Here is a 13420-nt window from a genome sequence, read left to right on the forward strand (position 1 = left end):
AACGGGAAGAAATCCTGTTACCACCTGGTGAACCCCGGACCTTGCATCCGTAGCCAGCTGCTCTACCAACATTAATAATAATAAAATTGTTTACAATTGCAAAAAAGAAATTCCATTTGAAAGTTACAGGTTAAATCAAATTTTGATTCAATCATTAATTAATTGGACTTCAGCCTTAAAATAGAGCCACCGGCGTGGCTCAGTCGGTTAAGGCGCTTGCCTGCCGGTCTGAAGTTGCGTTCGGGAGCGGGTTCGATCCCCGCTTGGGCTGATTACCTGGTTAGGTTTTTCCGAGGTTTTCCCCAACCTTAATGTGAATGCAAGATAATCTATGGCGAATCCTCGGCCTCATCTCGCCAAATATCATCTCGCTATCACCAATCTCTCGACGCTAAATAACCTAGCAGTTGATACAGCGTCGTTATAATCAACTAAAATTAAAAAAAAATCCAGTGTAAAGCCGATGCATTCGTCCTTTACTTGTACTGTTAAACATGTAATATATCACTGGATTTCCTTTTATTCAGACTTTTTCTTTAAATCATTGTGCCTTAAACTTGGCATTCACATATTAAAAGATTCCTCTCAAAAATTGTTTCTTATTCGTACGCGAAGTTTCCTCTGCTAAGATCGGGATGATTAACAGACACGAAAGAACGCGGTCAGATCAATACATTTGTGGGCGAGCTACTAGGATACGCATGGGTGTTCGAGCGGTGTGTCTCTTGTTATCTAGAAATGCACGTGTTTTAAAGTTGGATTGCCGCTTTCCGCATCTATGATTATAGTTAATTATTGTGCCCATAAAAATTATCTATTTTATTGTTTTGAAATCGGAATTTACTCGTATGTGATTACTTTGTCTTTTGTGTGGTGCATAAATAGAAGTTTATGACATACTTTATTATTATTATTATTATTATTATTATTATTATTATTATTATTATTATTATTATTATAAGCCCATTTAGGGCTACACAAAGTACTTGGAGACGTTTCTTTGCCTTTCTTTTCGCCCATAGTTCTCTCATTCTATGACTGTGGTCTTCTTTTCTCTCTTCAGTCCACGTTGTTCCACTCTTTTTCTTCGGTTTGTCCTCTTTTCAACTTGCCATTTAAGAACTTTGATTCCAAAAATCTTTCTGTTTAAGATGTCTTCCTGTGTGATTACCGCCAATTTTAAGCAATTTTTATTTCACCAATGCATTTTCTAATATTTGTTTGTCCTTAGCTACTCCTATTTTCGTAAAAGTCAACTATTTTTTTAGTGTGTCGGCGCTCATCCTTTTGATATCTCCATATAATTTTAACCTTCGTTTTTTAATGTCACTATGAATGTCTGTGTATGATATTTTATTATTATTATTATTATTATTATTATTATTATTATTATTATTATTATTATTATTATGTTGTAGACAACAAGAAGCTGATGACAGTACTGAAAACCGAAACTCAAAATATCAAATAGTTCTCAATATACGAGCGAAGGAATTTTGTCCACCATTGCTGCTGACGTCACACTGCTACACTCGTGGCTTACGTTGTGTAAGTCCACACCTGTGGAGTAACGGTCAGCGCGTCTGGCCGCGAAATCAGGTGGCCCGGGTTCGATTCCCGGTCGGGGCAAGTTACCTGGTTGAGGTTTTTTCCGGGGTATTCCCTCAACCCAATACGAGCAAATGCTGGGTAACTTTCGGTGCTGGACCCGGACTCATTTCACCGGCATTATCACCTTCATTTCATTCAGACGCTAAATAACCTAGATGTTGATACAGCGTCGTAAAATAACCTAATAAAATAAAAGCTTTGTGTAAGCTCTCAGCTGCTTGACGTTTTATTATGGAAAGAAGTATGGAAATTTTTCGTGATCTGTAAACGAATTAGTGAATGTGACGTGATTAACTAAATCACGAATGGACTCGAAGTGGTACGGCGCAGCAGTGTGACGTCACACGCATCGCGAGTGTACGTTTAGGGGTATGTATGTTACTTGGAAACCGTTAGTAGTAGAAAGGTCTAGTTTGCGCCATTGTGTATATAATTAAATGCATGTTGTTTGGAATATAGAATGTGAATTTTTGGTTCAGTACTCCTTTAACGACGATACAAGGGAAATGAAATTGAAATAATGGAGGCCCATATCGTAGGTTTATGGCGTGTAAAAAATCTTGCTCCTGAATGAGAAGATTTCAGGCAAAATTTACTTGTCAGATCTCGCCCACATAAAAATTAAAACTCTGGAGTACTACAACGGGTCTGTGTGTCCCATACTTCCTATAATCCATACGGGAATCCAATGTCGTATTTTTTGCGACATGAAAATAAACCCTATACACTAATATTCAGTTTGATATTAGTATATATAAATATTAAATTATAATAATAATAAAAATAATAATAATAATAATAATAATAATAATAATAATAATGACAGGCCTAAGAGTTTTTTTTTCAGTGCCCCTTAAAAATACGCATCGCCATCGCCTGGTACTGAATCTGGGATCCAGTGGAAATTATGGCAACTCTTGTAACACCGCTAAGAATTCCTAATCGCATAAATGTGGAGCTTGTTTCCAAAAGGTACCAAATCCACAATTCTCGAAAAATGAGTTACAGATGGCAACACATTTTTAGCTACCTCTAGAACGAAAACACTAACCATTTCTCTCGAAAAAGTACCAAATCCTGTCTCCACAGGTCACTGAAAACAGTGTTTTACAGCAGAAAATACCACATCCATGCTGAGTTTGATGCCAAAACATATCAAATCTCAAGCGTGTTCCTATTGGTTCTCGACCTATTGTGGTGACATGTTAGTTGTTTGTGTAATGGCTGCCAATATAAGTTTATTATGTGAATGTTTTACAACTTTTATTTCAAAGCAAGCATATAGTGAACATAATGAACAGCGACATATCAAATGAATATGATCATGAATCTGTGGTTACTGATAAACCTAAGAAAAGTCGCAGATCAGAGGAAAATTAAAAAAAAAAAACATAGGTACACACAGTATTGTGACAGCGACGTGAGATTCGAACTCACGACCAGCGTCCCGCAAGAGAGAAGATCGCGCGGAGCACTTTGGGATGGCGCGTGGCGGAGAGGGGAAAGGCCCAACGCGGCGAGAGAGTGGAGAGAGAGTGCGCGCGCATCTGGTGCTGGTAGAGAGAAGAGGGCTCTGGATTTTTCTGGAGTGCCATCTCTAGAGACGCGTGGAACTTTCGAGGCTAAGTCGCTGTGGTTATAAATTACGGTCGCGAAGGAACGACAGCAGTTTTCAGTTGATTAGTGAGCCAGTCAGTGAGAAAGCCAGAGCAAGCAAGCCAGTCTTGTGTACCGGAGTTCGACTCGAGTGTGCGATCGCAACTGCGTCAGCATCTGAAGGCCTGAGTTCGAGTGCAGTGGACCGCAGTTGGAGGGACCTGAGTTCGAGTGCAGTGGACCGCAGTTGGAGGGACCCGAGTTCGAGTACAGTGAACTGTCTCTGAAGGTCTGTGGTTCGAGATTCTGTGAACTCGAGTGACTGAGCTAGAAGAACTGTGAACTGAGAACTGACAGTTCTGATTTGTAAATAGTGCTTTGTAAATATTAGTTAAGATTAACAGTTCATTGTTGTTCGTAATAGTCAAGTAAATTGTCATTGTCGTCGGTGGAGTGCTATAACGAATACTGTGTTGAGTGAAAATCCAATTGTTGACGAGAGCGTTTAAGGCGAATTGTAGAAAGGAATTATTGTTGTGGCGAATAAATTACATTGTTGTTACTAAATAAATTTACAGTATGAATGCTTCCAAAAAATGTAAGCTGACTTACGACCAAATCAATAATTTCAGCATGGAATATTGGAATAATAAGGGTGTTGTAAGTCAAAGAAATTGTTTAATGTCTCATATTGATGTTAAATCCCCGGAAAGAAGGTAAAATGGAAGGACCTAATAAAAAGAAAATCTGTTACAAGGTCCCAGCTTCAGAAGGTGGTCTATCAGTGTGCAGAGCTTTATTTTTTCTAGGCCTATACTGAATGTTTGTAGATGTTAATTTTATTATTATGAATAGAACAAACATAGCCGCCATTTTGTGAAATTTAATGAAGAATGTATGTATTCAATTTTATAGTGCTAGTAAATAATTCTTAAACATCCCCATTCATAATACTTCATTATTCCATGCCAATATCAGTCATGTTCAAAAGGCTAAGAAAAAAGATTTGAAGGCTTTGTTAGCATCCATGGGATATTGTGACATTAACAAACTCCCATTTTACAGTAATATTATAAATTTTGAGTCTGTTGTTAGAACATAGTATGAGGGTAACACTGATGTTAATTATGATTACTAGAACAACAAACATAGCCTAAATTTGTGAAATGAAAAAGTTTCATTATGTATTTACTTTTACATTGATAGTAAATAATCTCTGTACATCCCCATTCATAATACTGAATTATTTCATGCCAATATGTACCACATCCAATTTTGTTGACAAAATATACCAAATCCGAACTAAAATCATTAATAACTTCTTGAAAATGTGTTAAATATCTTAAATATATCCCTAAACATGATTGATGGCACATAAAGAATAGTGATATGAAGCCATAACAATTATTTATAATAGTTTTTACAGTTATTAGAAGTTTTTTCATTTCCTGTAAAATTAGATCTGTTGGATTTGGTACCATTTGGAAACAAGCTCCACAAATATGCATCATCCTCTGCTGGAGTTTGAAAGTAAGAGGCATTGGAGATAGTGGAAAACTGCTTACTACCACTTACGAATCGCATGATAAATTGGTGATGTGACCCATCCCCTTTCCCCTTGCACGTTGTTCCACGAAGACCTTCTAAGTATCGTGATGGAGTTGCGTGGTAGCTTTGTGTTCCTCACTTCCGCATGAATAGTAGATGTAATGCGAAGATAAGAAAATAGCGCTACTGCCTGTACTTACCACCCACTGAGGCATGGCCCGAGCTGCCCGGAGGCGGGTTGATGGGTTGGAGATCGCCATCGGTCGCCATCTTTCGTTTCCCGAACTCTGTAAGCAAACAAGGTGTTTGAAAGAGATTTCATCCAAGCAATGCTGGAAGGAATAACCTTTATCATGAAGTCTGTCATAAATTCTAAGGAACTAGTCGTAGCTGTCATATTATCAAAAAGAACCAGGTATACAGATTGTCCCATTTATCTTGACCACCCAAAATATAGTCCGGGTCAGCTTACTTAATACCCTAAGGGTGAAACCTAACCATTTTTCCCCATTACTACATAAGCTAGTGGATTATGGTGATTTTCTAATTTGCAGGTTGAATTTTCTTTTGCCAACTTAGTTTCGAATTTCGGTACTGACAAATACTACAAATGGTACTGATTTTATAACTGTTATGTTTGCTGCAGTGACACAAGTTGTCCGTAGTTTAAATTCTGAAAATTCAAATTGTTCTAGATTTCTGAGCCCATTACTGGAAGCTAGTGAAATTTGAACATACTAATAATTAATTAATATCAGTATTAATATTAATACATAATAGTTATTGTATGTGTTGCTTTGTGTTGTGGTTACAATTTCAAGATTAGAGTCAGGTAGACTAAGTGTAAATAAATATAACGTATTTCGTGTGATACATGCCCTTGAGTAATCGATAGAAATACCATTTCACATTTTAATTAATTTCTTTCATGTTTAGACTTTTATTACAATAATGAAGTAAATATTCTAAAGCATACATTTCAAAGTGGCATTCGTTTTCGGAATTCATACTAATCGTTTCACGTGATCAAAGAAAATACATTTTTGGTTAGGTTTTGTGAATCGTAAACTGTTTAATCAAAGCAATGAATTTCATGTTGTCAGACAAAATACATTTTAATATTAGATCATACACTAATTTACTAACTACTAACATAATGTGCGAGAGGTCCAGAAGAAAAATATACTCTTTCACAAATTATTGAACCTTTTTGAAAAACACCTCCCCGACATAAAGATGAGATGTAGTAAATAAGCAAGACATCGTTATTGTTAATACTATATTATTATTATTATTATTATTATTATTATTATTATTATTATTATTACTATAGTACATGGCATTGTGTGATTTTATCCTTTTGGTGATATCTAGTATTAGTTGGCAACACTGAAGAGACGGCCAAATTAGTCATTTAGGAATTACTGTTACGTGATCCTCAGTATAACTTTGTACGCAAGCACCAATTGAAAAATTGTTTCATACAAAAGATATACAACTGAAAGTGGAAATAATAGTGACCGGGAGACAATCTTGTAGCGTTATTTGTTAATGAGATACGAGTACTAACATTGTTTTTAAATGGCATTATGTATTCATTATTATTCAGTATTTCAATTAAGCTCGTCGAGAGCTGTTCAAAAACGCATCACATTACAAAATTTTTCATTTGGTGCTTACGTACAAAGTCATTTTGGGTGGTCAAGATAAATGGGACAACCAGTATATACCGGGAAGATCCTGCGAAATTTCTGGTAGAACTGTTTTATTTCGACTATTATCGTTCTGTAGTTGTTATACTATGCCTCTATCATCGTTAACATAATCATTGAAGTCCGAATTCATATGTTCAAGCATTAGCGCGCCGATCTTTTATTTAGACCGCCCACGTTCGATCCCCGGACAGGTAGTGATGGAATTTGTGGTGAACAAAGACGTTGCAGAACGTTTTTCTCAGTGCAGGCCTGCTATCTTTTCTGCCTATAATTCAACCAATGGCAGATAATCTTGATATTCAGAAGTGTATGAAGTTACAAGCGAGACGGATTTTCGTCTATTTTGTTTTTTTCATCCGTTGCTATGTTATATTTCTGTTTTATCGCCGATAAGTAGAATTGGCCATTATCATTTTATATTTCTGTTTTATCGCCGTAAAGCTATTACCTTCGTAGATTTTTCTTTTATCGCCGTAAAGTAGAACTGATCATTATCTTTATATATTTGTGCTTCATCATCATAAAGTAGAACTGGAAATTCACTTAATAATTTACACAAAGTTATACCACTAGTAATAGTCAAGATTGTGCTGGCAGTGTGGTGTTAATGGTGATGGTGGTGATAATGATATGATGATTGTGATAGTGACGAATGATAGTGATTATGATTGTTTAATATAACAATTTTAATGATGATGGTGATTATGAATTATTCTAATTTTATGTATAATTTCTCTCTCTAGCGTATGTAAAGCATCTGGTCGACTCTCATAGATAGTTGCAAATATACTTTTCATATGATACTGCCTTACTGCATGTTGAATTCAAGAATATCCGAGGTGGGACCTCTCTCTCCTGATGAATATGCAACACCTCATAACGCTCATGTAAGATCAACCGTGCGTTCCTGGAACATGGCCGTTGAATTCTAAGTATTTCTGTTGAAGACGCTTTTGGGAGCACTGAACGAATATAATTATTATACGGCTTCTAACACTTGAGATTCTCTTGCTGCTGAGTTAATGGGTTTTTAACCTCGTGTACTTATCAAGGTGTGTAATCTGTTACTCAGGTAAAAGTGACCTTTACATCTTTCTTTATGACATTTCTCAAATAACTATAAAGAATAACTGTTGGACAGCTGTCTACTTCGAGCTTAAAAATTTCGGAAAATATATAACTAATGGCAACAATAAATAATTTATTTTTTATTGTATTAAGCAAAATTGTTTTCGAATCAACATCGTCATCACATTTTATTTCAAATATATCAAGATAAGTATAGCTTAATAGCATGAATCCAAACAATAACTTATTCTTGAAGTTTCTGCACACTTACTCGTAATACTTAACAAAAACATACCATCAGATAATAGCGCATAACTGATGAAATTTACCCTTAAATTCCACATGAGACTTTTCTTGTAGTCTGCGCATTTCTTACAATGACTGATTTTGCAATTCTATGATGGTATTCTTTCCTGACGCTTCTTTCAGATAATTTTGAAATGCATTTGTTACAGAACTAGTTGAACTAAATATTTTGATTTGCTTAAGGCAGGCATGTCAATTGATGCCCACAGGAGCAAGCGCGCGCTTTAGAGCCCAGGAGAGCCTGAGCGCTTTACAGCGAAAAGGAAAGAGACAGACGAAAGAGGTGGTATATGCCGCAGGGATGGCCAGCACTGATTCAATTGATAAAGGAAAGAGACCTTATTAAAACTGTATCCATGTTAATTTTTAGATTTGCCTGAGAAGTATAAGTGCATTATAAGAACGTAAGTTTTAATTTTAATGCTCATTTTTCACAAGTTTGATTTTTTTTATTCAAAATAAATATTTTCTCAAATTTTTGTATAGAAAAGTGAAATTTTCAGGTATAGGCCTATTTATTTAGTAGCCTTACAGAATGTTTTCGTAAATATAATATACCGTATATACGTATTACAAAAGATAGTGTATTGAAAATTTTGAAAATATTCGCATGGAAATTGTTTGTAAGGAGGTGAATTAACAAAGCAACTACTGTTACATCATAAGCAAAAGATACGTGCCCATGTGTTGTAAAAATGTCAGCTCTAGGTATAGCTTCAGCAGATTTCGAGAAAATAATTTAATATTCTGATGATAGGAAGTTGCTCACAAATATCACCTTAAAAGCATAATGCGATAAGAGTTACACATTAAAAAGCCGATTATATTATTATTATTATTATTATTATTATTATTATTATTATTTATTTTTTTTTTACCTTCTCATTATACAAAGCGTAAAATACAAAGTATTGTTTTTCTGTAGTAATCGATTTCGATATTCTAGCGAAAAAAAAGACGTTTTTCATCATCTCTGGTACCGAAAAACCAGTTTCGGGCATACTATCTGACTGTCTATCTGTATACAGCGGTTCCTTCTAAGCTATTGGTTGGATTTTGTTAGTTCAGTATTTGAGCGAATTTAAGTGAAGATGACTGCGTATGAAATTTAATAATTTTAATAAAAGATCAACAGACCATTTCTCAATTAAAAAAACATACAATGGCACTAAATTTAAAAAATCGTCAAGATTATATTCTTTGTGACTTTTGTTTTCTTTTTTTTTTAATTATGTGCAATAATCAAATGAATATCACTGAGAATTAGAATCGCTGGAAAAATGTTTTTAAAGAGTACGTCACTAGTTATGATCCGTCCTACGCATCTATGAAGCAAGTTTGCGCATGTGGGCGTAGTGAATGGGCGAAGTCTATCTGTGCCGGAGTGTGTTGTGGGCAGCATCAGCTCGAGGCCGCTAAGGGGCAAAATGCTCGTGGTAGCAGATGGTATTAGCAGGATGTGTGGCCAGATTTCTTATGTCTACAGATCCTCTCCCTGCAAGCTCGCTTCGTTCAAGCAATACCTCCCCCAGAGCGGTCATTGGCCCTAGCCCTCCCACATACCACTTGCGCAGAGATCTTGTTTCGTCTTTCTACTCTACAGATTCCTTGGACGGACCATAGATATAATATTGTGTATATGTATAATGATTTCTATTTTTTGTTGCAAATTACCATAGTTTAAAATATTTTAAATTTTCTAAAGTTGATTGAATTAAAAGTTCTTTAAAATCGTTATTCTAATCTAGTTAGTAATATTACCTTCGCCGTCATATTCTTATACCAACTCCCAGGTCAGACTACACTTTTGTAGGAAGTGGTCAAATCATTTTCATGGACTGAAAATTTTTAAGAAATGAAGTTAACATTCTAATTAATATAGGCTGAAATGAAGTAGAAAATTATTAAATCCGATTGTCACTATGTAACGGGATATTCGATTGCTTCTTTCATAAGGTTGTAATAAACTGAGTTAAATTTAATATGCGAGGTAGAGTTCGTTCTGTATCAGAGAGAGAGAGAGAGAGAGAGAGAGAGAGAGAATCGATTCTAGATTGATTCAAGATAATCACTTCTTAAAAAACAATGGATGTTATTTTTGGGTCGAACATAAATATTATTTCAAACCAGTTAAACAAGCTGTCTCTGTTCATCTAAAAATCCACACGATGTGGAAAATACTAAAATTGTGTCAAGGTCTTTCTGCTGCATCAGCTCTACTAACAATCCGCTTAATTCTTCACTGCATTCTCAAAGTCTGAATTTCTCTCAGTAGGAATATTCTTTATATAATATTTAATATTTCATGCTAGTTTGAGTGGCTAATCATTGACATTATGTTAACAATATGACGATAACGAAGTAATCACGGAATGGAAATGGAAAGGAGAAAAACCCTTTTCCCAGTCACATACTATTTTTATACGTGTCGTATATTGGTACAAAGATTCTGCAGCTTGTCTAATGAACATAACTGTAATGTAATAATAATCTTAGATATGAAAGGCTGTACAAAATGCCAATAGGCTGCCGTACATGAGACTATCTAATTTAATCCAAGTCCTCATAGGTCTTTGTGTACAATTTAGCTTGTACTACAATCTACGTAAAGATTAATTTTTTGGTCTTACAGAATAGGCTATATCTTTATGGTAACAATGGTTATTAGAGGCTACTACGGACCAAGCGCTCTAACCACTGAGCTACGCCGAAGATCAATCCACAGCACCGGATCGAATCCCTCTCCTCCAGTGTGTTTCTCTTTGTGGCCTTATTCCAAGTTCGACATGTATGTTGACATTTATATTAACCCTCAACTGGTATTGCTTTTTAAATGTACTTAAGGATATCTATCCATATGGGTCTATATTGACCCATAGATACCAGTTGAGGGTTAAGTCAACTCCCATTATACAAGGAGCGCACCCAATTGAGTACTTGGTGGCCGGGATTCCACGGTAATATGCACTGTTGGTCGAAAAATCTACGTAAAGATTAATTTGTTGGTCCTACAGAATATATGTTATGTTTTTTATTTTTTTTTATTTTATTGGGTTATTTTACGACGCTGTATCAACATCTAGGTTATTTAGCATCTGAATGATATGAAGGTGATAATGCCGGTGAAATGAATCCGGGGTCCAGCACCGAAAGTTACCCAGCATTTGCTCGTATTGGGTTGAGGGAAAACCCCGGAAAAAACCTCAACCAGGTAACTTGCCCCGACCGGGATTCGAACCCGGGCCACCTGGTTTCGCAGCCAGACGCGCTGACCGTTACTCCACAGGTGTGGACTATATCTGTTATGGTAACAATGGTTATTAGAGGAAAAAAATTCGCTCCGGCGCCGGGGATCGAACCCGGGTCCTTGATTCTTCGTACCAAGCGCTCTAACCACTGAGCTACACGGAAGTTCAATCCACAGCACCGGATCGAATACCTCTCCTCCAGTGTTTTTCCCTTTGAGGCCTTCACTTCCACTCAACCAGTACAATGTTACTACAACAGAATGTTAAAGATATACTTAAGACAGGATCTAAACAGAAAAAACATGCATAAGCCAGAGGATTATCGAACTCAAATACTTCCTTAAACTAGATGACAAATTAGATTACATTAACTAGTTACAGTTGTGAATTTTAATATACAGAGTTCGCCAGGGAAACGGCCGATTCTAAAGTAAGCGCTACAGAAATATTGTAGGCGATAGAAGGTGCTGTTATCTGTTGTTATATTGTCGAAACTATGCCATTTACGCAGCGTTACGTGATCAGTCGCCATGGAACAATGGAACGGTACACAGCGTACATATGTGCAATCAAAGCGTTAAAAACAATGCCAATTACATGACTGCTAGACGAGATTTTCGAACACACTTCAATATCGGACGTCATGATCCTGTGCCTAGCGCTCTTGCGATCAAATTATGGATTATAGACTTCGAAGTCACATGATCTGTTATGAAGAGAAAGCCACCGGTTGGAAGAACTGTCAGCAGCCTCGAAACTGTCGTTGTTTTTGAAAACGCTTTGATTGCAAATGCACGCTGTGCGCCGTTCCATTGTTCCATGGCGACTGATCATGTAACGCTGCGTAAATGGCATAAACTTCAGCAATATAACAACAGATAACAGCACCTTCTATCATCTACAATATTTTTGTAGGTTGTACTTTAAAATCGCCCATTTCCCTGACAAACTATGTATACCCTGGGACACTGTGCGATGTAAAATAAGATGTTTCACTTTGGACTTGAAAGCGTTTAAGGTCGGGCAGCCCCTAACATCTGTAAGTAATGAATTCCAAGAACGGATAGTGTCTATTGTAAAAGATGAAGAATACGCAGAAGTTCTGTGGAGAGGGACTGACAATAGAGTGTCGTGTCGTGACCAGGTATACAGATTATGATGTGTGGATAGATTATGAAATCGTGATGCAAGGTATACTTCTTATTCCTTTAAAGTTTCAGAACAGTAGCTTTGATAATTATATTTCTTTTATTTTCAGGTATTTGTCATTATTTTCAATTAATATTTGAGGAGAAAAATTCGCTCCGGCGCCGGGGATCGAACCCGGGTCCTTGGTTCTATGTACCAAGCGCTCTGACCACTGAGCTACGCCGAATTCAATCCACAGCACCGGTTCGAACCTTCCTCCTTTTAATATTTTCCCTTTATGGCCTGACTCCAATTTAGGCATATATGTTGACGTATATGTCCTATGTCAACTGCCACTATACTAGGAGCGCACTCAGCTGTGTGACTTATTTGGCCGGGATTCCGCAGTTAATTGCACAGTAATTTGTACAGATATATGCACTGCTAGCTATATATATATATATATATATATATATATATATATATATATATATATATATATATACCGTAAAAAATCTCGGAGTGCATTTCGAATCTAATCTTAGTTGGGATACGCATATTAAATATACATGTAAGAAGGCATTCTCTATTCTCCATTCACTAAAAAGATTGTATCATTATCCATCTAAATTAAAACAGACGCTGGTACAGACACTCATTCTACCTCACTTCGATTATTGCGACGTTTTGTTCAGTGATCTCAGGATTGATTCCGCCCAGAAACTACAGCGTGTTCATAACGCGTGCGTCCGCTTCATTTGTAATGTTCGATACTATGATCATATCTCACCTTCTTTCGAGAAGTTATCATGGCTTAGGTTACATGAGAGGAGAAATCTGCACTCACTTTCTCTCCTATATCGAATTATGCACACTTCATCCCCCTATTATTTATTCGCTCGTTTTCATACTCTCTCTCGCTATCATAATATTAATACTCGATCACAACGCGATAACACGCTAGAAATTCCACTTCACACATCATCTCTGTATTCCTCATCTTTCACTGTTGCTACCTCTCGTCACTGGAACTCTCTGCCGCCTGAAGTCAAGGGCTGCCGAACATTGAAATCTTTCAAATCCAAGTTAGAAAATTATCTTATGACGAGTTGCCAAACTAACTTACTATTATGACAAGTGTTGTATTGCATGTTTCCACGTATTCACAATTTTTTTTATGTTCTAGTGATATTTAACTTA

At 36.3% G+C, this 13420-nt stretch overlaps 1 protein-coding gene and 1 non-coding gene across 4 annotated transcripts in view; both read right to left on the reverse strand.

Moving 5' to 3' along the window:
- The window catches only part of LUBEL (Linear Ubiquitin E3 ligase), a 284647-nt gene that overhangs the window by 199600 nt on the left and 71627 nt on the right, over positions 1–13420 (reverse strand). For all 3 annotated transcript variants that reach the window (XM_069842059.1, XM_069842058.1, XM_069842060.1), the window contains exon 2: positions 4956–5042. In XM_069842059.1, the coding sequence (XP_069698160.1) occupies positions 4956–5042 (87 nt within the window). The remainder of the gene's footprint in view (positions 1–4955; positions 5043–13420) is intronic.
- On the reverse strand, positions 12395–12467 carry TRNAY-AUA (transfer RNA tyrosine (anticodon AUA)). Its single transcript has one exon. It is a non-coding gene; the product is annotated as a tRNA-Tyr (tRNA).

Source organism: Periplaneta americana, chromosome 12 (assembly GCF_040183065.1).
Source record: "Periplaneta americana isolate PAMFEO1 chromosome 12, P.americana_PAMFEO1_priV1, whole genome shotgun sequence".
NCBI lineage: Eukaryota > Metazoa > Arthropoda > Insecta > Blattodea > Blattidae > Periplaneta > Periplaneta americana.